General features: G+C 34.8%; 1 protein-coding gene across 2 annotated transcripts in view; it reads right to left on the reverse strand.

Annotated features, from left to right (window-relative positions):
- The window catches only part of FBXO8 (F-box protein 8), a 59,330-nt gene that overhangs the window by 26,314 nt on the left and 6,045 nt on the right, over nt 1-26,971 (reverse strand). For both annotated transcript variants that reach the window (XM_043971669.1, XM_043971668.1), the window contains exons 2-3: nt 19,319-19,655; nt 15,223-15,349 (exon numbers count right to left, since the gene is read on the reverse strand). In XM_043971669.1, the coding sequence (XP_043827604.1) occupies nt 15,223-15,349; nt 19,319-19,647 (456 nt within the window). In that variant the 5' untranslated portion in view covers nt 19,648-19,655. The remainder of the gene's footprint in view (nt 1-15,222; nt 15,350-19,318; nt 19,656-26,971) is intronic.

Here is a 26,971-nt window from a genome sequence, read left to right on the forward strand (position 1 = left end):
GTTGCAATAATCAATCTCACAGGTTTATTGTAAGGAAATCTCTTTTTAAAGTACTATATAAATGTAGCTTACTATAAAAAAATGATGAGCAGGATGCTCATCAAAAACCTGGAAAGACCTACATGAGCTGATGCAGAGCAAAATGTACTGAATACAAAAGAACAGTATTATTGTGAGATGATCTACTGTGAATGACTTCATTATTTTCAGCAATGCAATGATCCAAGACAACTCTGAAAAACTTATGAAAAATGCAATTCTTCTACAGAGAAAGAACTGGTGGTATCTGAATACAGATTGAAGCATATTTTTTTGGTTAGTTCCTTTATCTGAAGTTTTGTTTTTATCTGTTTTTTTTTGACAACCTGGCTAATGTGGAAATGTTTTACATGACTACTCATGTATAACTTATATTGAATTGCTTGAGTTCTTGGGGTGGGGGTAGGAAGGGAGGAAGAGAATTTAGAACACAAAATTTAAAAAAACTGATGTCAAAATTTGTTTTTACATAAATTTGGGAAAATAAAAATTCTAAATAAAACAGCATATGTATGTAATGCTCCAAACAAGTCTACTTACTGTTCTCACACATGATAGTCTCTCATCCCTGTTTCCATACAGACTTTCCCTTGAGACTAAAAAGTTCTCTGTCTTTACCTCTGCTCCAGAGAATCACTATTTTTTTTGGTCAAAGTACAGGTCAGTTTCCACCTTCTACTTATCATCCCCCTCCCAAACTCCCTTATATAGGTTTTATATTTACTTTTATGTAAATTGTATTTACTTTTATGTATAAATTATATATTTAAGTTCTTTGTGAGAACTGTTTTGCTTTTGTCTTTGTATTTCTAGTGCCTAACACATAGAAGATTCTTATTTTTTTGGGGGGGGTGAGGCAATTGGGGTTAAGTGACATGCCCAGGGTCACACAGCTAGTAAGTGTTAAGTGTCTGAGGCTGGATTTGAACTCAGGTCCTCCTGACTCCAGGGCCAGTGCTCTATCCACTATGCCACCTAGCTGCCCCGCACATAGTAGATTCTTAATTCTTGACTGATTTATCTTTATTAAAACAGCTGTTAAACTTGAATACTGAGAAGGAATACAGAACTAAGAGGCAGCCTCTGAGGAAATCAACTATATAAAAAAGGGATTTCCTTCTCCTTTCTATGGGATTAATCTCATATAAATTTAATATAAATATCATACCTTTTCATATTCACTAATTTTTTTTTGCTCAGTCACCTCTTTATTGCATAGATATATTTGTTATTTCTCTTAAAAAAGATCCTTTTTCAAATCACTACCATATAAAATGATCTGGAAAAACAGAACCCATAATGATCTGGTCTAGTGAATAAACATTCAACACTTGAGAAGTGAATGGACTCTCAAAAATTATTTGTACAAAGTCAATCAATAGGGAAAAAAACACTATTGTAGATACCCGACAAATATTTATGTATAAGTTGGTTTGCAATAAAAAAAAAAGGAATCAAAATGTTGGTGGGGATATGGGAAAAATGGGACACCAATCCACTGTTGGTGGAGTTGTGAAAAAATTCAACCATTCTGGAGAGCAATTTAGAACTATGCCCAAAGGGCTATAAAACTGAGCATACTCTCTGATCCAGCAATACCACTGCTAGATTTCTATTCCAAAGACATCCTGAAAAGAGAAAAAGACCTATTTGTACAAAAATATTTATAGCAGCTCTATTTGTAGTGGCTAAGAACTGGAAATCAAAGGAATGCTCATCAATTGGGAAATGGCTAAACAAGCTGTGGTACATGATGGTGATAGAAATTATTGTGCTAAAAGAAATGACAAGCAGGATAATTTCAGAAAGGCCTGGAAACACTTTTACGAAGTGATGTATAGTGAGGTGAGCAGAACCAACAGAATGTTGTACAAAGAGACAGCAATATTGTTTGATGAATAACTTAACTATTTTCAGCAATACAATGATCCAAGATAATCCCAAAGGAGTAATGAAACATATTATCTATGTCCAAAGAAAAATTTATATTGATTGAACATTGACTGAAGCATGCTATTTTTCACTTTCAATTTTTCTTTTTTCAAGTTTTCTTATACAAAAATGACTAATATGGTAATATTTTACAGGATTGCACATGTATAACCTTTATCAGATTGCTCATTGCCTCAGGAAGTGGGGAGGGGAGGGAGAGATAGGATTTGAAACTCAAAACTTTAAATAAAAATGTTTATTATTAAATTTAAAAATACATTAATAAAATTATATTCTATTTCAAAAAAAGCAATCAAAAGCAGTAAGGATATTTGTCTTTTTGTAAGGAACAAATCTGACAGAGGAATTAAATGTTTTCACCCAATCCTACATTGGAAATACTTGCAGTAAACACTATTGCTCTTGGAGTGTTAATGTGAACTACAATCAAACAACCAGTAAGCACCTACTATGTGCCAAGCACTGAGCTATATTACATGTTGAGAACATAAAGATGAAAATCAATCAGAAAGTATGCTCTTTGAAGGCAGGGACTATCATAAGAATTAATGTGGACACATCCAATTATACACAAAATATGCTCTCAAATACACAAATGGATATATGATCTCACTGAGGTGGATGTTCCCTGTAATGATGTCAGATCAGAATCCACTTCTGCCTGCCCACATGGTCTGTCCTCCCATAAATTCATAACAGGAAGTCCACTCAAAGTCCTGAAATCATTCCTCAGTTTCTTCTAACATCGCAAGGGTACCAGGGGAGCACATAGGTTGTCCTGTCATGCCTCCTCTCTGACACATGAGCCCATTTTCTTTTCCTATGATAAATGTATCTTTTACTGCTGTTCTTTAAAGGACCTTAATAATGGTCATATACTGTAGTTTGTTTATGTCTATGGGGTGCTTCCCCCTAAGTGGTGACAGTGCCCAGAGAGCGTGCCTGGAGTCAGGAAGATTTGTGATCACTTACTAGTTATGTGACCTTAGGCAAGTCACTTCACCTGTTTGCCTCAGTTTCCTCATCTATAAAATAGGGATAATAATAGAACACACCTCTAGAGGTTGTTGTGAAGAATAAAACAATAATTGTAAAGCACTTAGCATGGTCCCTGGTACATACTGTTATAGAAATATTAGCTATTATATTAAGTTCATTTCCAATTCCTAGGAGATAACTATATTCAATGTTTGACAGTTATACAACGGTCCTCAGAAAAAAACTGGTATTAAATAGGTAGGTCTTCGTTTTGGGGAGATGCTTGAGAGTTTAAGAAGGGCCTCAGTAAGCAAACACTTACTTGCCAAGTGGAAAGCAATGGACGCTAAAGGCAACAAAGATTTAGAATATAAACTTATTTGCAAAAGAGGTAGGGAAAGTTTCCTGTAGGTTGCAGCACTTGAGGTCAGTGATGAAGGCAACTAGAGAATCTAAGCTGTAGAGGTGAAAAAAAAAAAAAAAGAATGCATTTCAGGTTTGGAGGCAAAGATGCATAGGAAATGGTATGTTAAAGGGGAAGAATAGCAAAAAGGCCACTCGGGCTATAACATGGAGTTCATGAAGGGTTGAAGCCACATGTTCGAAATGTCAAAGATAAATTTGTATTTGATCCTAAAGGCAATGGATAGCTACTGGGGCTTTTTGAGCAAGGGAGTGAGTGACATGATCACATGCTCTTCTTTAGGAATACAACTTGCAACTGTGTGAGGAATTTGGGAGAGAAGAGAGTTAAGGCAGGAAAACCAGTTAAGAAGCTAAGACAATAATGCAGGCAAAAAATGAGAGTTTTTAACTAAGTGGTGCCCATATGAAAGAAGAGAAGGGAACGGATACAAGAGGCATTGATAATGTAGAACTGACAAGACCTGATAACTCACTGGATATTTGAGCACAAGGGAAGAAAAATCAAATCTGATTCTGAAGTTGCAAACCTCAGTGACTTTAAAAAAGAAAGGAGGGGGCAAGCTAGGTAGTAGTGCAGTGGATAAAGCACTGGCCCTGGATTCAGGAGGATCTGAGTTTAAATCTGGCCTCAGACACTTGACATTTACTAGCTGTGTCACCCTGGGCAAGTCACTTAACCCTCATTGCCCTACCAAAAAAAAATGTAGGAAGAAAAGAAACAGAGAAAGAAGAATGGGGTTTAGAGGAAGGATTATGATGAACTGTTTTGGACATGCTGAATTTGAGATGCCTATGGAACATTTAGTTGGAAATATCCAACAGGCAGTTGCTGACAAGAGACTGGAATTCAGGAGAGAAACTAGGCAGGGCTGGAAATTTATATTATATGTAACACATAAAAATGTACATACATATATCCAGATGAATCCCATATGTGTGTATGTATATGAGTATGGGAGTCAACTGAACTCATGAAGGTCATGAGGTCACAAAGAGAGGTCACAGGATAGAGACTGGGATACACTTACAATTAGAGAATAGGATATAGAAGATGAGCCAGACAAGGAGACTTGGAAGAAGTGGTCCTGCAGGGGAAGGCTTAGAAGTAGGTAGATAGGAGGAGAACCAAGCAACAGCAATGTTGAAAACCCAGTAAAAAGAATGTGGTCAAGAGCCTCAAATGTAGAAGAAAAGTCATTAAGGAATGAAGACTAAAAAAAAAGGTCATTGATTTGGCAATTAAGCAATGATGAACTGATGCAGAATGAAGTAGAACCATGAAAATATATGTAGTTACAGCAATATAAATGGAAAGATCAACCATACAAAGGAAAATGAACTCTATAATTCTAATGACCAAGTTTAGCTCCAAAAGAAAAAGAAGAGAAAGAGGGGAGGATAGTCTGAGAGGGTAGTAAGGTTGAACGAATTTTGGGCTTTTTTTTGTGTTGTTGTTTTTTTTTAAAGGATAAGAAAGACCAGGGTGTGTTTTTAAGAAGCAGAACATGCCAGTATCTAGAGAGAGACTGAAAATTAGAGAAGAGGGATGATTGTTAGACAATGTGCTGGACAAGATGAGAGAGGATGGGATCAAGGGTACATAGGAAGCGTTGTCCTTGGTGAATAAAGAGGTCACTTGGAGACTAGAGAAGAGAGAATGAGGAATTATGTCATGGCCTTTGGGATATAGAATAAAGGTCAGAGCGAGTTCATGGACAATTAGCCTCTTGTTTTTCAGTAAAGCATAAAGTCCTCTACTAAAAGGTGGCAAGTGGGAGGGGGGGGTGGTTTGAGGAGAGAAGGTGAAGTTTACAACAGCTGCCGAGGGGAGTGAAACAGAGAAGCAATTAGGTAGGATTTTCAAGGATTTCCTTATTATAAGGGGGGGCCCAACTGAAATCAGATAAATTTGTAGTGGACTCAGCCTGGTTGCAAGTTTTCTAGCATTGTAGAAGTGGAAAAGGCAGATGATTGGAACAATTAACCTTTAGAATTTCATTCAAAAATATAATTTTATTCTAAAACACATTTATTCAACATAGTTTTTATACAATTTTGGAGCTGAGAGTTAATTTTGAAATTTTCTAGTGCAGCTTCTTCATTTAGAATTTTTACCTCTTCTTAAAAGTAGGCTAAGTTTTGTCATCATTGTTGTAGTTGGGAAAGATACTATAGCAGAGTTGAGAGAGAACTTGTCTTGGAATTAGGAAGACCTTCATGGATTCAAACTTGGTCTCTGAAATGTAATGGCTGTGTGACCCAGGCAAATCATTTAACCTTTCTCTGTGTCTCCAGGCATCTAAGACTATAAATCACAAAGCAGATGCCAATACTGATTGGCACCTGTTTCCTATACCAATGAAATTGTAGGTCCAACTGTATTTAAGCAATAAATATTTTACAAAGTCACTCTCCATTCCACCTAACTTCATTACTTTTCTTTTCTGTGATAGGTAATAGAGGCAGCATGCTGGAGTTGAATGAGTACTGACTTTTAAGTCTAAGAACCTTGTTTCAAATCATGGTTCTGCTCTTTATGACATAGGTGATCTTGGGCAAGCAAAAACCTCTTTGGTCCAAGTTTTCTTATCTGTAAACATGAGCCTGTTAAATAGATTTTCAATTTTTTTTCTTTTTTGGTGAGGCAATTGGGGTTAAGTGACCTGCCCAGGGTCACAAAGCTAATAAATTTTAAGTGTCTGAGGCCGAATCTGAACTCAGGTCCTCCTGAATCCAGGGCCGGTGTTCTATCCACTTTGCCACCTAGCTGCCCCAATTTTCAATTTTCAAGAAGATTTTTTGCCACAAAATATTTTACATGTTCTACCTAAACGTAGATATAACCCTAGTATGCTATTAGATAAAATTTATTTTTGATACATTTAAAAAACCGGTGAGAGGCAACCCCCTACAGGTTACACAATAGAGAGATTACTTGATAATCAGAGCAGCACTGGTTAACACTGCTTTGTGAATTGTGAATGGCATGGAAAATTTTCAAAATACCCCTGAAGATTAATGTGGATAGACTGAGGCCCTCCTCTATATAACGGTCAAACCCAGGTATCTGGCATAGGGAAGAACTCAACAAAGCTTACCAGGTTAAGTGTTCCTTGTCTAAATCTGTTCAAATGAGAAGTTGAAGCTTCTCCCTCCTCTGTGCCCAGCACCACTAGCCCACCCTCCTTCCCAATCCAGTACATACAAATCTATAATTGGTTTCTTATTCGAGTTTTACTTTGAAGGATTATTCAGTTATTTAAAATATGGGAAATAATTTATCCTTAATAAGCAGGATTCACATCCAATTCAATTGGGTATATTATTATACAAGAACTATTATAAACATGTACTGTGTGCAAAGCACTGAAGTAGGAGTTGGAGAAGAGAGGAAAAATGTAGATGACAAGTTTATAGCCCACCTGCTTACTTCAAAACTTGCCCCAAGTTTCCTGAGATACTCTGAAGGACCTATCATTTCATAGGTGTGTACTCCACATTGATGCATATCACAATACACCAGGGTCTTCTTATCCTTTGAAACTCTTAGCTACATTTTCTCATAAAATCTACATAGTGGATCTACCCAGCCTACAGCAAGCCTTCCCTTTGCTCCTTTAGTATCCTTAAGGCCACATGTAATCCTTAGGTTATATCTGTTTTTAGCTCAAACAATAGTTAAGATATTAAATGGTCTAAGTCATTAGATTAAAATGAATTAAATATTTTTAAAGGTATCATACTATCATACAACATAGGAAGTTGGTTTTTGAAGAAGAGTACTTTATTCCAATAAATTGTTCATGATTCTATCTGTTCCTTCAAAAGGCTCTGTTCTTTATTTTCACTAGGATGCAGGTGGATGGATGGAGTGAACAAAAAAAAGGGGCAGTGTTTCCTTGCAAGGTGTGCAGCGATGAAGGAAAATGGGAAAGATAGAAATATCAGTTGTGACTAGCAAAAAATGATGTTAACAATTCAGACCTACATTCTAACGAATGTTAGGCAGTATAGTATTAATGTCCATTTCACAGATGAGAAAATAAGATTAGCAAGGTGAAGTGGCTTTTTCAAGATCACAGAATGAGTTAGCAAAGCTCTTGTGTCAATATCATTGATATTCATATTTAGATATTTCAAGTTCTATTTTTATAGATAAGTAAAGCAGACATAGTGGTTGTATTCTGGATCTCAGAAAAAGTGCATGCCTTATCATTTGGCAAGGTACCTACCACCACTTGGTTAACAATCCCACTCTATATGCAGGAAAAGTACCTATGAGGGGAAAAGATACCTTGAGTACTGAGACTATAGACCTAAACAATTAAAGCAAATGGTCCGAAGTGGAAGCTGTTATGTCAGGAATGGCACAAGGGATTCCATTCTGTCCTCTCTTCTCTAGCAGACTGCCCCTTTCACACCCCCACTCCCTCACTTCTCTTCAATCTCTTCCTATGTTTTCCTACTCTCTAACAAATATGCCCAAGTCTCCCCCATCTTAAAAAATCCTTCACTTGATCCAACCATCCCCACTATCACCCCATTTCTCTTTTTTATGGCTACACTCCTGGAGAAGGTCATCTGCAGTAGCTGCTATCCCTTCCTCCTATCATTCTCTTCTTCAGTCTGGCTTCTGATGTCATCATTCAACCAAAACTGTTCTCTCCAAAGTTATCAACAATCTAAGTGCAAACCTTTTCTCAGTGCTTGTCCTTCTTGACCTCTCGGCAGCCTTTATTACCATCCATCACTCTCACCTCATTGATGTTTTCTTCTCTTTAGGCTTTTGAGACAATCCTTTCTCTTGGTGCTCTTCCTACCTCTCTAACCATTCCTCAGTCTCTGCTGGATCTTCAATCAGGTCATGCCCACTAACCATGGGGGTCTCAGAGGGCTCTGTCTTGGACCTTTTCTCTTCTACTCTTTCACTCAGTGATTTCAAAAGCTCAAATGGATTCAATTATCTACTTAGTTGGCTGTAGCCTCTGCTGATCTCTAGTGTCACATCTCCAGCTGCCTATTAGGCCTCTCAAACTGAATGTTCAGTAGATGTCATGACCAAAATTGAACTCATTATCTTTCCCCCAACCTCCCCCCACCCTTTCCAAACTTACCTATTATTGTCGAGAGCAGCAACATCCTGAGTCATCCAGGCTTGAAACCTAGGTGTTATCTTCAACTCCTCACTCTCTCACCCACAATAATCAACCTGTTGCCAAAGCCTGTCAATTTGACCTTCATAACATCTCTTGCATTTGTCATTTTCTTTCCTCTGACACTGCTACCACCTAATCACTTCACACCAGGACTATTTGACCAGCCTGCTGGAAAAGTCTCCCTTTTCCAGTCTGTTCTCCACACAGCTGTCAAAGCGATCTTCCTAAAGTGCACATCTGACTATATCACTCCCATCCCCTACTCAATAAATCCCACTGGTTCCATATCATAGCTAGGATCAAATATAAAACCCTTTGATTGGCATTTGAAGCCCTTCCAAACCTGGCCCATCTCTCTACCTTGCCAGTCTTCTTACACCTTATGCCCCAACTCCATCCTCCAACCCCAATGGACTCTTTGAACCTCCTTGCTGTTGCTAGATCATGATACTCTATCTCCTGACTGCGGACATTTGTCCTGGCTTCATCTCCACAACCTGGCTTCCCTGGATTCCTTCAAGTCCCAGCTAAAACTCCACTGCTTTCCACAAGAAGCTCTTGCCAATCCCTCTTAATTCTAACACCTTCCCTCTGTCGATTATTTCCACTCTGTCCTGTTTGTGCACAGTTGTTTGCATGCTGTCTCCCTAATTAGATTGAGAGCTCCTTGAGAGCAGGGATTGTCTTTTACCTTTCTTTGTTTCTCCAATGCTTATTCTAGTGCCTGTCACATAGTAAGTGGTTAATAAATGTTACCACTGACTGGTGCTAAGTGGGGAAGATATTTGCCAAATGCAAATTAAGATTTCTTTGAAATGCATTTAAATAAAAACATAACGTGTAACCCTAGGACTCTTGATACATTTAAAATAAATCTGCAAACAAGTACAGAACACATAAAAGAAAGAAAAATAAATAATTCATGCCAAAATTCTAGGATTTAGCAAAATTGAGAAAACCCATACCAGAAAGGTTTAACTAAATTTGTCTTTCTGAGTATCCCATAAATCCAAATCCATCAAGGTGGCCATTAAACTCAGATTACTCTTATTCTAGAAGGTATGTGATAAAGACTGTGCAATTTTTTATTCCCTGGGAAATGAATGAGTCTACTTTAATTTTCAGGAAAGAATAATAACAAAAAAGAGTCATGCTGTTTGGCCTTCATTAATGCCATGAGATACTTGGCATCTGAATCATTAGATAAATTATTCAGGCCATAGAACCACATTAGAGACTTCTGGGAAGCCTCTTCACAAAACTCCCTTTGGGGTCCTGGTATGGTCTTAATATGACTTCACTTAGTCTACTGGAATAACTGAGTGGCTATGCATAATTATGTTTTGGTATCCAGCAATGAGTGCTATTTAGTGACTGAATTCATAGGGATCACTGTTATAGATCAAACTTGAGGAGCATCTTTCTGACCTCAACATTGCCACCACAGTCAATATGAACCATCGCTTATCTTACTCATACTTATTTTCTCAAGTAATTCCTTACTTAGCACATCAGATTAAAATTAGATTAACAATTAGGCATTCTACCTGCCTTCTATGCTCAGATGTTATGAAGGCAAATAAAGGCTAATCAGTTCAAATGAGTTAGAATAATATAAATTCATGGGCTTTTAGAAAGAACCTACCATCTTGAAAAGGGGAGAAGCAGTGGGAGCTAGGGAGAGGGAAAAGCAGTTTTCCAACTTTTAAGTTCAGAGATATACAAACACATATGTGTGTATATGTACACACACACACATGCATAAATATATATATATATATATATATATATATATATATATATATATATATATATATATATATATATATATATATATATATATATATATGGCACACAATTCATTGCTAAAGTGTTGACCACTAGGTGATGAACGTGCTAGAGTACATGATTACAAACTCTATCAGTGAGGTGAGGAGTAACACTTATGAAATCATGGATCTTTTGATGTACTGAAAATATGAACATGTGTATGGTTCAGTTACACATAGTCTACACACAGTAATCTGAAGCGATTAATTTATCCATCTTCTTAGAGTAGAAAGCAGAGGCAATTCTTCAAGAAGGTTGTTTTGCAATGAAACATCAATCACCTGCTGTGTGCCAGGCACTGTGCTGCTGCATTTAGGGCCAAAAGAGCCGGAAAGATTCTATATGTGGAATGCGATTTAAAAGAACAAGTAGAAAACAATTAAACTATGATGAACAGAGATGTCCTTATAGTTCTTGTGAACATGTGCTATCCTGACAAAAATGCAACCTGTGGAAATATAACTGCCTTACATGATATGACCATTTCTTTTTCCATTATAAGCATGAGAGGACAATTAAGTCATAGTATTAGATGTATTTTACATCATAGAGAGCAGCCTATTTGCAAAGAAAGACAAGCTGAAGAAAATACCTCATAGTTGTATTTATAAAAAACCAAATCCCATGAAAATAAGATAATCAGCTTTTAATTTAAGTAATCCTTTTTCATGTGTTCTCATTCAGGCATATTCCATAAATTACTTTTGTAAAGTAGATACAACTTATTTTACACAGAAAAAAGGAACAAAATGTTAAAACCGAACCATGTTCACTATCCATTTTTAGAGAGTTACATTATTAATACCATTGGTTATGGAATGACAGTGCCATGGAAATGTCTATACTAAGTAAAGCATAAGGAGTAAATCACACTGGTAGATAAATAAAATTGCTTTTATCTAGTATAACACTGCCAGTGATATAAACGACAAAAGCAGTCTTTACATGCATGGGGGATATAGGCTAAACATATAGTTGCCAGCACATTCCTTTACTAGAATGTGATCATCCCGCCACAAGGTACACAAGCTCATGCACGTGAGTTCACAATGCCATGCAGAAACAACAGCGTGCTAGATACTCCTACCACAAAGTGTGCAGATGCTCTCCCCCACCCCGTGAGCTACCGCCAGCTCTGGAGCTGTTGCTGTGGAGTTTGGTTACCCATTTCCATGACACGAACGGTGTCCTTTGGAGAATCTTGTTCCCTGTGGCTGTAAGTATTCTTATTTTTATATTTTAATCATGTTTGCTACCAAAATGTAAAGTACATAACTGGAAAGTTTGGAGAAGTAGACTTTTATAATGGTGTAATATTATTAGACATTTTATCACAAGCTCTCATGATAAACGCCATCAATGGAGGGTAACTTTATGTCCACAGATCTAGATGGATGCAATTATTAGGTGAGAATTTTCCCAAACTGGAGCAAATATTAGTCTTCAAGAAGTACATATTGATTTCTAACTCATAATGGACTTGGTAATATTCTTACAAATGACCAGATTAACATATGAATATATATATGTATATATATATATATGTATATAGTTTGGTTTTGCCTAACAGATTATTTAACACTTTTTTGATAAAGAGAAATCTTCATTTAAATGATTTTATCTTGAGTTGTAAAATACAACCAAATCTGGATAGATCATATTAACCAATAGAAGTGGAATGTAATAGAGATGAAATGATTAAGATGCTTCCCTTTCTAAATAGACTAAATTTAATTTGGTATTTGGTACAGTGCCTATTAAATTATTAATGTTCAGAGAGCCACAGATGGAGAATTTTAGGACTGAAAGAGGTCAAGTGGTCATATATTCTAGTCCAGTACCCAGAGATAAGAGTATGATGCCATTCCAGAGATATTAAATCATTCTTGAATGCTCCACGAAGCACTTAAATTTAGGGGAGGAAGTACAGAAAATTAAAATACAGCCAACTCTCAACAATAATGGGGGATAGGATGGCTAAGTAAAATCCAGATATTCTCACAAAAATCTCATGTTAATAAATTTCATTCTCTTCTAAACTTTGTATTAGAGTTACTAGCAAGAAGTAAAACAAACTCAAATGTTACCTTCTCTTGGCCCTCCAAAGGGTGCTAACAAGTGCTACTCTGTACTAGGTTGGGTGTATACAATTGTAAAATGCAGGAAGGGTTAGATTTTGAACTAAGACTTTCCATATCAATCTCATTTATGAGGATCTTCTATCTCTGAACAACAAGTTATGAGGAGTAATAATAGTTGCTATTTACATAGCTCTTTAAGGTTTTCAAAGTGCTTTCCTTAAAACAACCCTGTAAGGAGGCAATATCATCCTTATTTTTGCAGATTAGGAAAATGAGGTTCAAAAAGGTTAGATAAACTGCCTGAGTTCATAGATCATAGCTACAGAAAGTGAAAAACAGAACTTGAAGCCTGACTTTCAGATTCCCAATCCAGCCCTCTCTAGTGTACCATACATATCATACTCAAGGGAAGACAAAGAAGAACCTGGTTGTTATAACTCCTTTGAAAAATAAGTATCTAATAGCAAAGTGATTGGTAATTTACCACATCAGTATCATTTGCTACATTAGCTTTTCCTCTTTTGAATGTTTAATATTCAAGTTCTCATCAAGTTAAATTTGCTTAGTCTGTAAGATTTACAAGTTGTAGGGTTTGGGGGTGACAGTTTTATTTAACATAAACATAAACCACGATGACCTGCTGTGATAAGCACAAGACTGGGACTTGGAGAACTGTGTCTTCTGACTGTCAGACAATTGAAATAAAGTTCAGTACTTATCTCTGCCTCAGTTCCCCTTTAGTAAAAGGGAGGTAATGATGACAGCACTGAACTACTTCATGGAACTGATGCACAAGATTGAAACATGTAATGGATTTTACATGGCCTTGAAAATATAAACTGGTCTTCGTTTGTAATAACAATCATTAGCTAGTTAGTGGAAAATAGGCCCTGTAGTCACATGTAGCCAGCCCTTGGTGATTTAAAAAATGCAGCTGAAGTACAAAGCATTTCTTATGGCCCTTACATGTAATGGCTATACCACAGTGCAAGATTATAACAGAATAGAATTAGCACTAGTTAGCATCAGCTAGCATTAAATATCATATTATAAGTTTATAAAGAAAATTTAAGTAATCTTGCCTGGTGCTGAAGCAGAAACAACAAAGTTGTACAGTGAAAGGCAGCAAAAGAAACTTTTACACAGTGAAAGGAAAATTAAAAAAGCTTATGGCAATAGCAGTTTTAAGTCACAATTTCAATGCATATTTAAAGATTGATCGTTTTGCCTCAATACATAAAGGTCATGAGATTCTAAAATACAATCATATTGATTTCAAATTTATATTTTGAGATTCTCTTAATCCTTAATTTCTTTTACATCCACAGTAGAACTCTTAAAATATGAGTAATGGGGAGGGACAGCAGTAATAAGTCAATTTAAAGGTGGTTATATCAGAAAAACAACATAATATCATTATCTAGGAGAATCTAGTGGCATATCTCAAATTATGTAATGACTAACTGTTATCAAGGAGTTTCACTAGATTTGTCATATAAGCAGAAGAAAGTGCTTCATATAAAAAAAACCCCTCAGGGAAAATAAACATTTGTTGTTTTGAACAGAATATAATTTTAAATATTTAAATATTAATTGACTTGTTCTAATAATCAGTATTTTCACATATTATTTTTTTAAATGTCATTTTTCTTGAAGGCTTTTAAAATGGATTACGTTTTTTTTAGTTTTTTTGTTTGTTTGTTTTTTTGTGGGGCAATGAGGGTTAAGTGACTTGCCCAGGGTTACACAGCTAGTAAGTGTCAAGTGTCTGAGGCAGGATTTGAACTCAGGTTCTCCTGAATCCAGGGCCAGTGCTTTATACACTGTGCTACCTAGCTGCCCCAGAATGGATTACTTTTGATAGAGTAAAAGGAAAAAAAATCACATTGTACAACTTAATGTTCCAAAAAAAGAATTTTAGAAAAGCTATTAAGTTTAATACATCTTTATAAGACATTGAATGTCTGGCAAATAATTCTTCAGTATCTTTTAAAAAATAAGAGAGGATTTAGGTAGTAAAAAATGAGAAAATGTAAACAATTAAGTTATTATTTTCCCACAGGAAATGTTGTGATATGGAAAGCAGATATTTGGGCTCCATAATTTGCACACATCAGATGGAAACTACTGGTCTAGAATCTACTCTATTGTCTTTCAAACTCTGGAGTTTTACATTAATAAAAATAGGGAGAAGTTAGCATATTTATCTTATATCTGGATGAATTTCCTTATACATTATTTGGAATAAGAAAACCAGATAAAATAATTATTTAATAAAGACACTTATAATAGAATTCATTAGTATATTCTGTTGATATAGTTATATAGTTAATGGCAACATTTGAAAGTTAAGAGTTTAGATAGTCCTTTAACACCACATAAATAAAAGCAATACCTTAAGTAGTTTATTTTATTAACAACAGAAGGTTATTAATATACTACTTGTTTGCATCAGGAACATTTTATGCCCTTTAATTATAATTTTTCAGTCTGAAAAGCCAGTACATTACATACCTGATATATGAAGACTGTCATACAAAGCAGTGTGAACTAAGGTGCATACGTGATGTACAGAAGTAAGAAAAACTGACCATGTTTATAAGACAATAACTTCATATTTGGGCTTCACAATGTTTAAAAAGGTCATTTTCAATGATCTGTAATTTTATCTGCAATTTTATTATATTCACTACCTACCCATGCAGCAGCAAAGAAGCAATAAAATACAACTGTTCCTAAAATTCAGGTTCTTCACTTACCTCATCTGGGTTGGCATTAAAGGTGAGGCTGCCTTCATCCAGCTGCATATACAATCTTCTAAAGGAAAATCCTAGAGGTGGGTTCTTATTGTATATGGAACAGTGACCCCAAGTGGATTTACACAACCTATTAAAAATAAAAGTAAGTCAAGCATGCAGAAAAAATGCTGTAATTTAAACTTGCATATAAATGACAAAATATTAAAATAAATATTACAAATTTAACTTAGATAATATGCTAGTTTCTCAAAAGCTTAAAATTTTGGATTTTTTTGTCCTTTTGCAAGGAAATTTTATACATAGGTCTTGAGCTTTGTAATACTGCATTATTAAACTCAATGAAGATAAAAATCTATCCAACAAATATAAAGACTACTCATAATCATATTATACTGCCCAAGTAAGGATTTGAATTCCCTGCCCTTCTCTCCTGCTACCTAGTAACAGATAATATGACAAACAATAATGAGTATAACTGTAGGAATCTGTCTTAAAATATTTTTCAAAACATTTTAGATATTTATCATATAGACATAAAATTATTTAAAAGTTTTCCAAAAAACATTAAGACAATATTAGCTCTATTTTCTCCTAAATATTGTTATTTTTATAAAGTCAAAACTATCTTATATTTAACATGAAAGATGTTTTCTAGTTGTCTAGAAAGGTATAGGATTTTAATTATTAATGGGAAAAAAGAATTTCCACATATGAAATTAGGATATGGCCAAGATGAGAGAGATCAAGTAAGTTAACATCTAATGCTTATGTACGCAGGAGATGCTGAGACGCATTTTGACATAATATTCACCATAAAAGCATATTTTAAGGAACTGGTTTACGAATGCATTTGTATAAAATTCTAAAGTGTTTTATTCCATTGCTAATAATGAACATATACTCAAGTACAATTTCTCTTAATCTCATGTCTTATTTCTACCTTAACCTCTCTTGTCATATAACTGAAGTATCGAGGAAAAAGAAGTAAAAGTATAGGATAGTTGTAGCATAAACTTTTAAAAACAATTCACAGAAAAGTAGAATATTCTGATACATTAAACAAAATTTACTTTCTAAAAAGACATCAAAATCTAATTTTTGATTCCTAAGCCACAATTTTTTTATTCTACTTTGACTGACCACTGTTTTATGGGGATCTCTAATATATAGAGAATATATATGTATGTGTGTATACACACACACACACACACACACACAGAGTTTTATTCAAATGAGTAATATATGCAAAACACTTTTTAAACCTTTAAGTGCTGTATAAATGTTATTGTTTACTTGTGTCCAACTCTTTTTTTTGGGGGGGGGTGAGGCAATTGGGGTTAAGTGACTTGCCCAGGGTCACACAGCTAGCAAGTGTCTGAGGCTGCATTTGAACTCAAGTCCTCCTGAATCCAGGGCCGGTACTCTAGCTACTTCACCACCTAGCTGCCCCTACTTGTGTCCAACTCTTTTGTGACCTCATTTGAGGTTTTCTTGGCAGAGTTACTGCAACTATTTGCCATTTCCTTCTCTAGTTCTTTTTGTTATTGTTGTTGTTGTTTTTTGCAAGGCAATGAGGATTAAATGACTTGCCCAGGATCACACAGCTAGTGTCAAGAATCTGAGGCTGGATTTGAACTCAGGTCCTCCTGAATCCAGGGCCAGTGCTTTATCCACTGTGCCACCTACTGCCCTCTCTAGTTCATTTTATAGATGAGAAACTGAGGCAAACAGGTTTAAGTGACTTGCCCAGGGTCACACAGCTAGTGTCTGAGGCCAGATTTGAACTTAGGAAGAAGAGTCTTCCTTACTCCAAGCTTGGCCTTCTATCTCCTGTGCCACCTAGCTGCCCATACAAATGGGCATATAACATATAAATGCTAGTGATTGTTATTAGTCAATATATCTGAAAATCCTCTAGTAAAGTCTTATTCTGATGCCTCATTAGGGCACAGAAGGTGACCATGAATTGCTCAAGGCTGTATCAGCAAGCACAGATGCTAATAGGTCCTACTGAGCTGGAAAGGAATTGATTACAGGCCCTACTCTTCTAAGATAGGTATGAGCCTATGTGGTAGACAGGCTCATTACCAGGGACTTGGCCACCAAGTGATGAGGTTTTTTTCCCCCCTAGCCACAGATACACAGGAATAATAGTTACTAGGGATGGAGGGGTTGTGACCTGTATTAGTGGATGGAATACCCAAACCTATGAAAACATGAATTCTAAAAGCATTGAAACATAATTATTCAAATTAATCAAAAGTTTAAACCAACATTTTATTAAGGGTCTGTTATAGTGTAAAACATAATAAAGATACATGGTTTAAAAAGAAAAACAGTACTTATATGCAGGGAATGTATTTTCTACTGGATAAGTATATACAAAGTTAACACAAATATTCTTTGAAATACATATATTCCAAGAACTATAATCAAACAATACATAAGCTCTCCAATTAACAATGAATACAATTCAATACTTGGGGGAAAACATGTAAACAAAAGCATTTTTGATAATAAAAAGTTACCAAAACTCAGATGTAAGCCTCAAATGGGTAAGAAGTATTAATTAAACCATGATAGGTTCATAAATGAAGTTTAAAATAAAAATTCAGATGACCAAGTCATCCTTAATTTTATTATAAACTGAAAACGCTCTTGCTGAGAACATTCAAAACATATTTATTTTGATGACTTTAAAAATTCTGTTGACTAAGAACTAGAGCTTTCACTCATTCCTGTAGTATTTAAAAATTAATGTAACATGTACCTTTCCTAAAATAAGGTATTAACATGAAGACATTGATTACATTATTTACTTAGAGATTACATTTATATTTAAGAGACCTATATTATGCTTTACATTTATGATAAAAGAGCTTAAGTAGTCTAACATAGACTAACAAATTTCTAATACGACTTATTTTACTGTAAAAATAATTTATTCCAAAAGTTTTTAAGAAAAATTGTATTTTCAAAGTCCATAAGGAAGAATGTGAAAATCAAGTTTCAATTAAAAACTTGGCCACATTTTTAGTGTTCAAAAAACCGCAGTCTTTGGCATGGTCATTGTAAACCCAAGATGACTGTGTAGCTGTCTTGTCTTCAATTTGTGTAGCCAACCTAAATGACTAAAATGTTCTTTTCAATAATAAGTTTAAATTATAGCATATTTTAGCCAACTTTCCCAGGTTTACATTTTAACTTCTATAGTAAGTGTTGGTCTATTACATTCAATTCTCAGATATTCAGGAGCTGTATCGTCCAGGCCTTTTGCTTTTCCCTTTCTGCCAGATAATATTTGGTCACTTCATTGCTCGTTAGCACTTACCAGTAGGTGGTCGGATGTAAATAAGAAGCAGATGAAACTCCAGCTGGTCAGTTTTGCTGGGTTAGCAGCTCTGATGAAAGAACTGGTAGAGATGATGTTTGCTACTAATATCTAAAATATGGCTTTTGGATTATCTATGGATTTCAATTATTCACAGTTATCTTCTACTACAGAGATGTTTAATGTTTGTTTTAAACTTACTAACACTCAGATTCATTTGTGAAAAACAACATAAACATAATGGAATCAAAGTATGATAATTTCAGAAACCCTTAAATGAGAAACTCATCCTAAGAGTTCACTGTTTTTAGAACAGATTAAGTTTACAAAGTAGAAGAGTATGTTATCCTTCCTCCTTCTGATCAGTAACCTTTGTTTTAATTAATACTTTAAAAACAAAACCTTTTTTTGTACTATCATTATTTTTTCAAATGCCAGATATGATTAGACCTAATGATATCCTAACTTGAATAAATAATATAAAATGTGCACATGAACTCATCAGCCAAAGTCAAATACAAATTTTTATCATATGAACCTTTACTTTAAAGAGAGCACTTTGAAATTATGGTGCAAATGTAATTCTTTTAAAACCATATACAGCTGAGTTTACATTAACTTAGCTTTGCTAAGAGAAGGCTGGCCTGGTGGGGGAGGGGTGTAATAGTCAGACATGAAGGTGATGTAAAACCCCAAAGCTTATCAATTAAACTTTTTTTAAAACCTCAAAAACAAAAAACAAACAGAGAAGCCCCTAAAACTTACCCTTGCCAGAGAAGCTCATCATTAGCAAGGTCCTGCCAAACACAAGAAGCCAGGCAAAGATCAGTTGCATTCAGGTATGACAAAATGGTAAAACTTAGTTCAGGAGGCAGCATTTCCAAATTAATGAATCCTTCCTGTTCTCTAGATTTCCGTGTTTTCAAAAGATGATATATGTCAATGCCTCCTTGGGCTTGTCTACGATGGTTTGCATTCGAAATGTTGTTAGCAGCCATCCTCCTGCTCTGCTCTCTCGTGAGGTAGCCTTGCTCACTGTAGCCTTCCTGTTGCAGTTGCTGGTTTCTAGCCACTCTCCACAGCCCTTGACCCATCTGCGAGCCTGTGAAATTCAGAAAAGGAGCAGGGCACTAGAATAAGGAAAAGAAATGAAAGGGTACATGCCTCTTCCAATGAATTAACTAAGTGACATAAAGTAGTATTCCACAACTACTTGGTCCGAAGATAGAAACTTCCTGATGAATGAGTGTATGGTAAAAGTGGCATGGCATTGCAAGGCTAGCTGGGACATGAGGGCAAAATTGGGACAAAGAGAGTTGTAGAAATGTTTACTCTGACTATCACCTCTCTCCCAGTTTGCTAACAAACTATTTTAAAAATCCACATAACATGACATAATCATTTTTCACAGGGAGAGATTTAAAAGTTAGCAATGGCCTTAGGACTTACAAATTATTATTATGTGGACTTATGGGCCAGTATTAAATCGAGCTCTGATCACAGCACAAGACTTTAGTTAAAAAGGCTCTCTAAACCCTGTTTTTTATCACAACGAAGCCAAAGCTAAACTACCCCCTTTTTAACCAAAATCCCAGATGTGTAACAGCTGTGTAACTGGTTTTTATTTTGTTAATTCTTGCCAGTTACACTTATGTTGTAGACTGTAATAAAATGTAACATAGGCCCTGAAGTCTAATTCTGGAGTCTTGTAAATTAGACACCTAGATCTCAATGATAAATATTTCAGTAATAACTTGTTTTTACTAAAAGGGACAATTAGACTTTAGTCAGAAAAAAAGCTGATCACACTTAAAAATAATAACCTTGTCTGCAGAAGGAGATGCTGAGGAAAAGATGAGAAATTTCTTTTTTTTTTTTTTACTTTTTATCAGTGGGGAAAAAGGAAAAGGAAAATTTTTTGTCATGATAGCTTTTTACAACAATTAACATTTTCATGATTTCTTCCTTTTCAAAGGGGAAAAACACCCTCTACTTTTGCAATTCCAATCCTGCTTCGAACACTTAATTAGCTGTGTGACACTGAGTAAGTCATTTAACCTGTGTTATTTCTTCATCAGTAAAATGCAAGTGTCCAATTGGACAGACTCTCAGTTTATTCCAGCTCTAAATCTATGATTCTTTAACTGCCAAATGTCTTAATTTGCACAGGGTACAAATGTAGGCAAAATTATGGAGATAATTTTTTTAAAAAAAATTAAGTACTAAGTGGGATAATTAAAACAGCCCAATACTTTTAGAGCAAGTATGGTTTTAATCATCTGAGCAGAATTAGGACTAAACAACAACCAAAAAAAAGCTAAGAATTCAGAAAATTTTGTTCAGAGATATTTCGAAATTTGAAAGAAAGCTATGAGTCTGACGCTGCTATTATTTTAAGGGTGAGAGCAGGAAAAAAATCTCACTTTTCTGTAAATTTTATGTGTTACTGAGTCTTCAATAAATCATATACTCTGATATAGCACTGAGATATGCTGAACAAAGGTAAGTTAGGAAGCAATGAAGCATTATAACAATTATAATTATAATTAACATTATATACAGTTCCACTGTGCTGGCACAATTATTTCATCCTCACACCAATCATGGAAGGCATGTGTCATTAGTCCCCATTTTACAGATGAGGAAACCAAGGCAAACAGAACTTAAGTGACTTGCCCAGGGTCAAAAAGCTAGTAAATGTCTAAGGCTAAATTTGAACACAGGTCTTCCTAACTTGAGGCCTGTGCCACCTAGATGAATTTTAATAGCTAGATTCCACTTTTCCCACTAAGAACTTTTTGCCTCAACCCTAGACAACTTAAATTTTAAGGGAAAAAACATTCTCAAATGATTCAAGTACCTTTGGTAATATATTTCAGGATAATGGTAAATCACAGATGATTTTGTTTTTTACTTACCAGAGTGCCTGAAAAACAGGAGATGCTTAATAAATATTTACTGATTAATGACCACTTCCCTCTTTTTTGCTATTAACACACAACAAAAATATTTTAAAATGCTAATCTATTTGCTAAACTGGATTAAAGCTATAAGAATTTTTAAAAAAATCTACAAATTATAAGAAATGTTATTTATTTAATATAGCATATGATTTGAAATTTGTTATTAAAACAAAAGTTCTGATGACTTATTTTGTGTTCATACTCACTGTTTCTTTCCTTTAGAATGATCAAAATAGTTCCAACCACATAAAGATAACCAGTATAAATTAAGACTGGTAAAACTCTAAATTTCCCAGTTACTATAAGGATCACAATATATATATATATATATATATATTCAATTTTAATGAATGTCATAGACCATGTGTTTTGTATCTCATAAAAAAGTATTGAAGCTGAAGATATGTAAATAATAATGTAAATAAAATCAAAACAAAAGAGTTAAAAATAAGAGGCACCAATTACAGGAAACTTAGTTTTCTATTATGCCACATCATATCAAACACTGCAAGGGCTTGAAATAGCTATACAGTAATCATACCATATTATATTAATTTTAACATGAATTTAACCTAAAAATCTCATCTTGAAAATTTCTTTTAAAATTATTGCTGTAATATATTGTACTTTAATAGCAAACACTATCAAGTTAAGTTGTAGTGTGTTGTTCAAATTAGGATGTTATTCCAGTATTTCTTACTTCTTAGTCTTCTTTGTCTTTATGTGATAAAATGTATAATAATTAAGCAGGATAATTAAAGCGGTTGAAATTTTATTAAGACACTTAACATTAGTTTAGGATTAAAAAAAATTCCAGTAGGAAACATCCACAGGGTATGGCAAATCTGAGTCCTAAGCCTGGGGGGGGGGGTGTAGTACCATTATGATACTTGATTAAGAGAGGGAACTAGGGGCAGCTAGGTGGCACAGTGGATAGAGCATGGGCCCTGGATTCAGGAGGACCCGAGTTCAAATCCAGCCTCAGACCCTTCATACTTACTAGCTGTGTGACCCTGGGCAAGTCACTTAACCCCAACTGCCTTACTGAAAAAGAGAGGGGGGGGGGGAACTAAGTGTAGGAAAGATGTGGCTTTGGTAGTTGACACTTTAAAAACAAAAAAAACTAACAGCAAAACTACCAGAAGATCATTCACTTGCAATTCCAGTAGGGTTAAATCTAGATTTTAGAGAAGAGAGGGAAGGACTCATTTGTCAAACCCCAGCCCAGAAGTAAGTGGTACTTCACTTTTAGATTCCAGCCTACATTTTGCTTATTTCTGTAATGTGCTTTTTCATCTCATTTGATTAAAACTGTGGTAGAGGAACACAGTGTTATTTGTTCCAGGCCAAGTATCCTTCTAGGTGTGGTCCTAATTATTATGAATGGATTATATAGCAGGTAACTTTTTTCCCAAATAAGTGCTTTTGTTGTATTGTTTCCTAAACTTAAAAACTGATGTTAAAAGATTTTTCTGAAAAGATATTTCAAAATTGACAAATAGCTAGGACTAACAAAGTCATAAATAAGCATAGAAGGCACTGAGTGATAGCAGAAAGAACAATATGGACCAGAATACCTAATTAGCTTGTGGTGAGCTAGTTGTGTGATCTTGGGCATGTAATTTACATGTTCTGAGGCTTTGTTTTCTATGAAAGTAAAGTATTGGATTACATGATATACAAAGTCAATTCTAGCTCTAACACTCCTGCGGAGAGAAAAGTTATATAACACCATAAAATCCAAAAGTTCAAAACTATTCTACTCTCTTCATTAGGGGATATAGTTGAGAGCAAGTTATTTTTTGAATAGCCTGTAGCATCCTGAACCACTTATTAAAGGGCAGACAAGAGTACACAGTACATAAATATTAGTGCTATATCTGTGCTATAAACCTAAGTAACTTGAAGAGATAAAATAAGCTCCAAATAGTCTATATTTAACATGCTTGTACACATATTATTTTAACCAATTATAGAAATATTAATTAATAATACCCTTTGGTAGTATATCAACTTAACAATCTGATGGTAGTATTTGACTATGTTTTTACTGCAAATGAATTAGGGTTGTGTTTTTTCTCTTCTTAACTTAAAAGGTTATAGAGTCAAGGATCCATGAAGTTATTGGCCTACCTGACTTGGTACCTTGCCACAACGTTTTAGTAACTTCTGGCATATAGATGAAAGGGCATAAGTAGGCCTAGTTTAAAAATCTGCTTTGAACAAAACCTTTCTTCTCAGGAATTCCACACAAGGTAAGCAGGTTAAAAATGTCCATTTGCCAGTTAATGAACCTTTAGAGTCAAATTCACTCTCTAAAGAATCTATAAGTACACTAAAAATATGGCTTATTTATACTCAGGAAATAGGTTTCCCAGAAGAATTTGCATCATAGTAATTTTTTTCTCCAAGAATTGTGAAGATAACTAGCATTACTGTAAAATCTCAATGTTTCAGTACTGTTAGGGAATGACTCATTCAAAGCAAGCACAAAAACAGTTAAATTTTAACCATAAAGAAATAAAAATCTTTTTAAACTGTTCCATATACTCTGGCTTCTTAAACATTGTATATAAACATAGCTCTATCCCCTAAAGTGGAAGGACTATTTGTCTTTGAGCTCCTTTCTTAAGGTACTTATATTCCATCTTTTATTATAGTTACTTCTATGTATGTTTTTATCTCCTTGACACAAGACTTTTTTGTATCCCCACAGAGCTTATTATCACAGCTCCATACAAAGTAAAAACTCAATAAACATCTGTTGGATGAAAGAATACTTTAACATTGCCTTTATGACACCAGCTTAGAGGTTTCTGAAGATTTTGGGGGGTTTTTGCTGCCCTTTCTCAATCTTTCACTATATCACTCCCTTACTCTCTACAACTGTTCTACCATGTTCCATTCTATATATGAGTACTTTGAGCCTGGGCATCTGAGGACTATGAAAGGGAGCAGAAGGTAGCTAAAGATGTGCCCTTCAAACCTGAAAAGCCTCTCCATCTTCTGATTCTGTTATGTCTAGCTAGCTTCTCCACTGTTGGAGTATCTGGTACTTACTAGCTTTGCATCCCAATTTCTGCTTTGTTTTTTTTTTCCCCTCTACTCCCCATTTTTCTTTTTTTTCCTTTCTGTGTCCTGTGTCCAATTATAGCACACTAACTAAAATGTAGACATTCACCTTTTCTTGGCTGCTTTCACCTTAACTTCTCAATGCTTGTTATCTTGCTAAAGACTTTTGGGGCTTACATCTGGGTTCAAGTGTTTTTGTGATTCCAGTATTCTGACATTCAAAATTTTACTGCATATTTCTTTGAGGCACATAAAGTCTATTATAATTGCATTACCCTTATAAACACATAGTTGGAAAAAGTCATGGAAACATGATTAAATTGAACCATTTTTCTTTTCGTATTATCTACCCAAATTTGGTTATAAATTTAAGATTCTCTTCACTACCTTCTTTGCCTTATAGTTTCCTAATAGTAAGAGAGAGAGAGAGAGAGAGAGAGAGAGAGAGAGAGAAAGAGAGAGGAAAAAGCTATTAAAATAAGCATTTTCCTTTCCTTTTTTTGATACTATTTGTTATTTTTCTTTTTTGTTTCATTTTTCAAAACACTGCATACCTATACTGTGTAGCCATGCAGGAAGGAAAAGGGAAATGTCTAAGAGGGAAAAAAATGTTTTGCTACCATTTAGTTTTGCAAATAGTTGGTAGAAATGTATGGCTACATTTGAGCCCTTCATGTCAAATTTAGGTTCTTCTATTTCTACATTGGCTTCCTTACTCTGATCCACTGTAATCTGGGTTAAATTTATAAAGAATATGATTGACAAAGTAAGCAATAAACAGTACTCCTTAAGATAGGATATGTTAATTACAAATTATTATCTAGTTTTTAAAGCAAGATCATTCAGCATCTGGCTAGCCTCATTAACCAGACTTGTGTTAGTTATCTCTTAGTTACACATCAAAGAAGGTAGCTGTCTTTGTGGAATCGTTTGAGGGGGCTAAAAGTTTTACCTAGCGCAAAATAACTTTACCACAGGAACCAAAGACTCTAAATTTCATGAGTAGAGATTCATTCCTTAGTTTACAGACTGTTTCAACACCCAAATAATTCAAACACCAAGACATCCATAGACATAAGAGAAAGGGAACAGAAAAATGGGGGAAATGTTTAAAGAAGGTGAGGTAAGGCGTAAAGAGGATAAATTTCAATTACTTCCCAATTTTGCCTTTTATTATATGTATGCTTTTATTTGTATTTTAATAGTAAAAAGACTGAATTTCTTTTAAAACACCCTATAATTCAAAATGTCACTAGAGTCCAATTTAGTAATAAGCCTTTGTGATTGTTTATGTTAATGCTTAAAGTAATTGATGTTATAAGCTTATAATTTAGGCTCTTAAATGCATAAGTTTGTTAAGTATGAAGTAGCATAACACTACCTTCTTCCACTGATTAAAAAAAAAAATTAGAAGGTTCAGGACTGGGGAGTGGTACAAATGAGAGAGGGCAGGATTCCAGACTTGGAATCCCAGAATTTCTCTGAGTGGGACTCAGCTGCCTTGGCTAAAAAAAAAAAAAAAAAAAAAAAGCACTGAGCTAGCAGGGGCTCTTACCCTTTTTCATGACATTAATCCCCTGGAAGTCTCATGAATCCTTTGTAAAGAAGATCAATTATATTGAAAAACAGTTATCAAAATATTAGAAGTTCAATGACTTCATCTGGCTGGATGAATGACTGAAGCAGAAAGAACCTGGGGTCAAATGTTGATATGATCTTATCTTGATCTTCACCTGCAGAATCTTCAATCTATGCTTTTAGCTGCTGAAATTAATATAAACAACTCAGCAAGCCTGAGAACTTCTGATGATCATTTTGTTGGATATCTAAAATATTTATAGGTAATTATTTAGAAATTATACCAACATGTGTATATACACACACATATAGTGATGCTTATTATTAATAAATTTACAACATATCCTTGGGAATTGCTACAGTTTTATCAATTCCTGGGAATCCCGAAGAACTAGGTGTTAGAGGGAAGTTATTTTTTCCTAATTATAGTAGTCATGTCCTTAGCACTTAAGTACATAAAATTGCAGTTTAGAATATATATTTAAAATTTTTCACATGCCCTAATTGACTTTAATTAATATAAAGGTCTACTTTGAAAGCTATAAAATATCCTGAGATTAGAATTTGGTGCAGGAAGCCACATTATATTATTTTTGTGTGTGTGAGGCAATTGGAGTTAAGTGACTTGCCCAGGGTCACACAACTAGTAAGCGTCAAGTGTTAGAGGCTGGATTTGAACTCAGGTCCTCCTCAATCCAAGGCCAGTGCTTTATTCACTGTGCCACCTAGCTGCCCTCCCATTATATAATTATAACTGGAAGGGACTTTAGTCATCCAGTCCAACCCCTCCCTAATGCATGAATAC

The sequence above is a fragment of the Dromiciops gliroides genome, chromosome 6, assembly GCF_019393635.1.
Source record: "Dromiciops gliroides isolate mDroGli1 chromosome 6, mDroGli1.pri, whole genome shotgun sequence".
NCBI classification, from domain to species: Eukaryota; Metazoa; Chordata; class Mammalia; order Microbiotheria; family Microbiotheriidae; genus Dromiciops; species Dromiciops gliroides.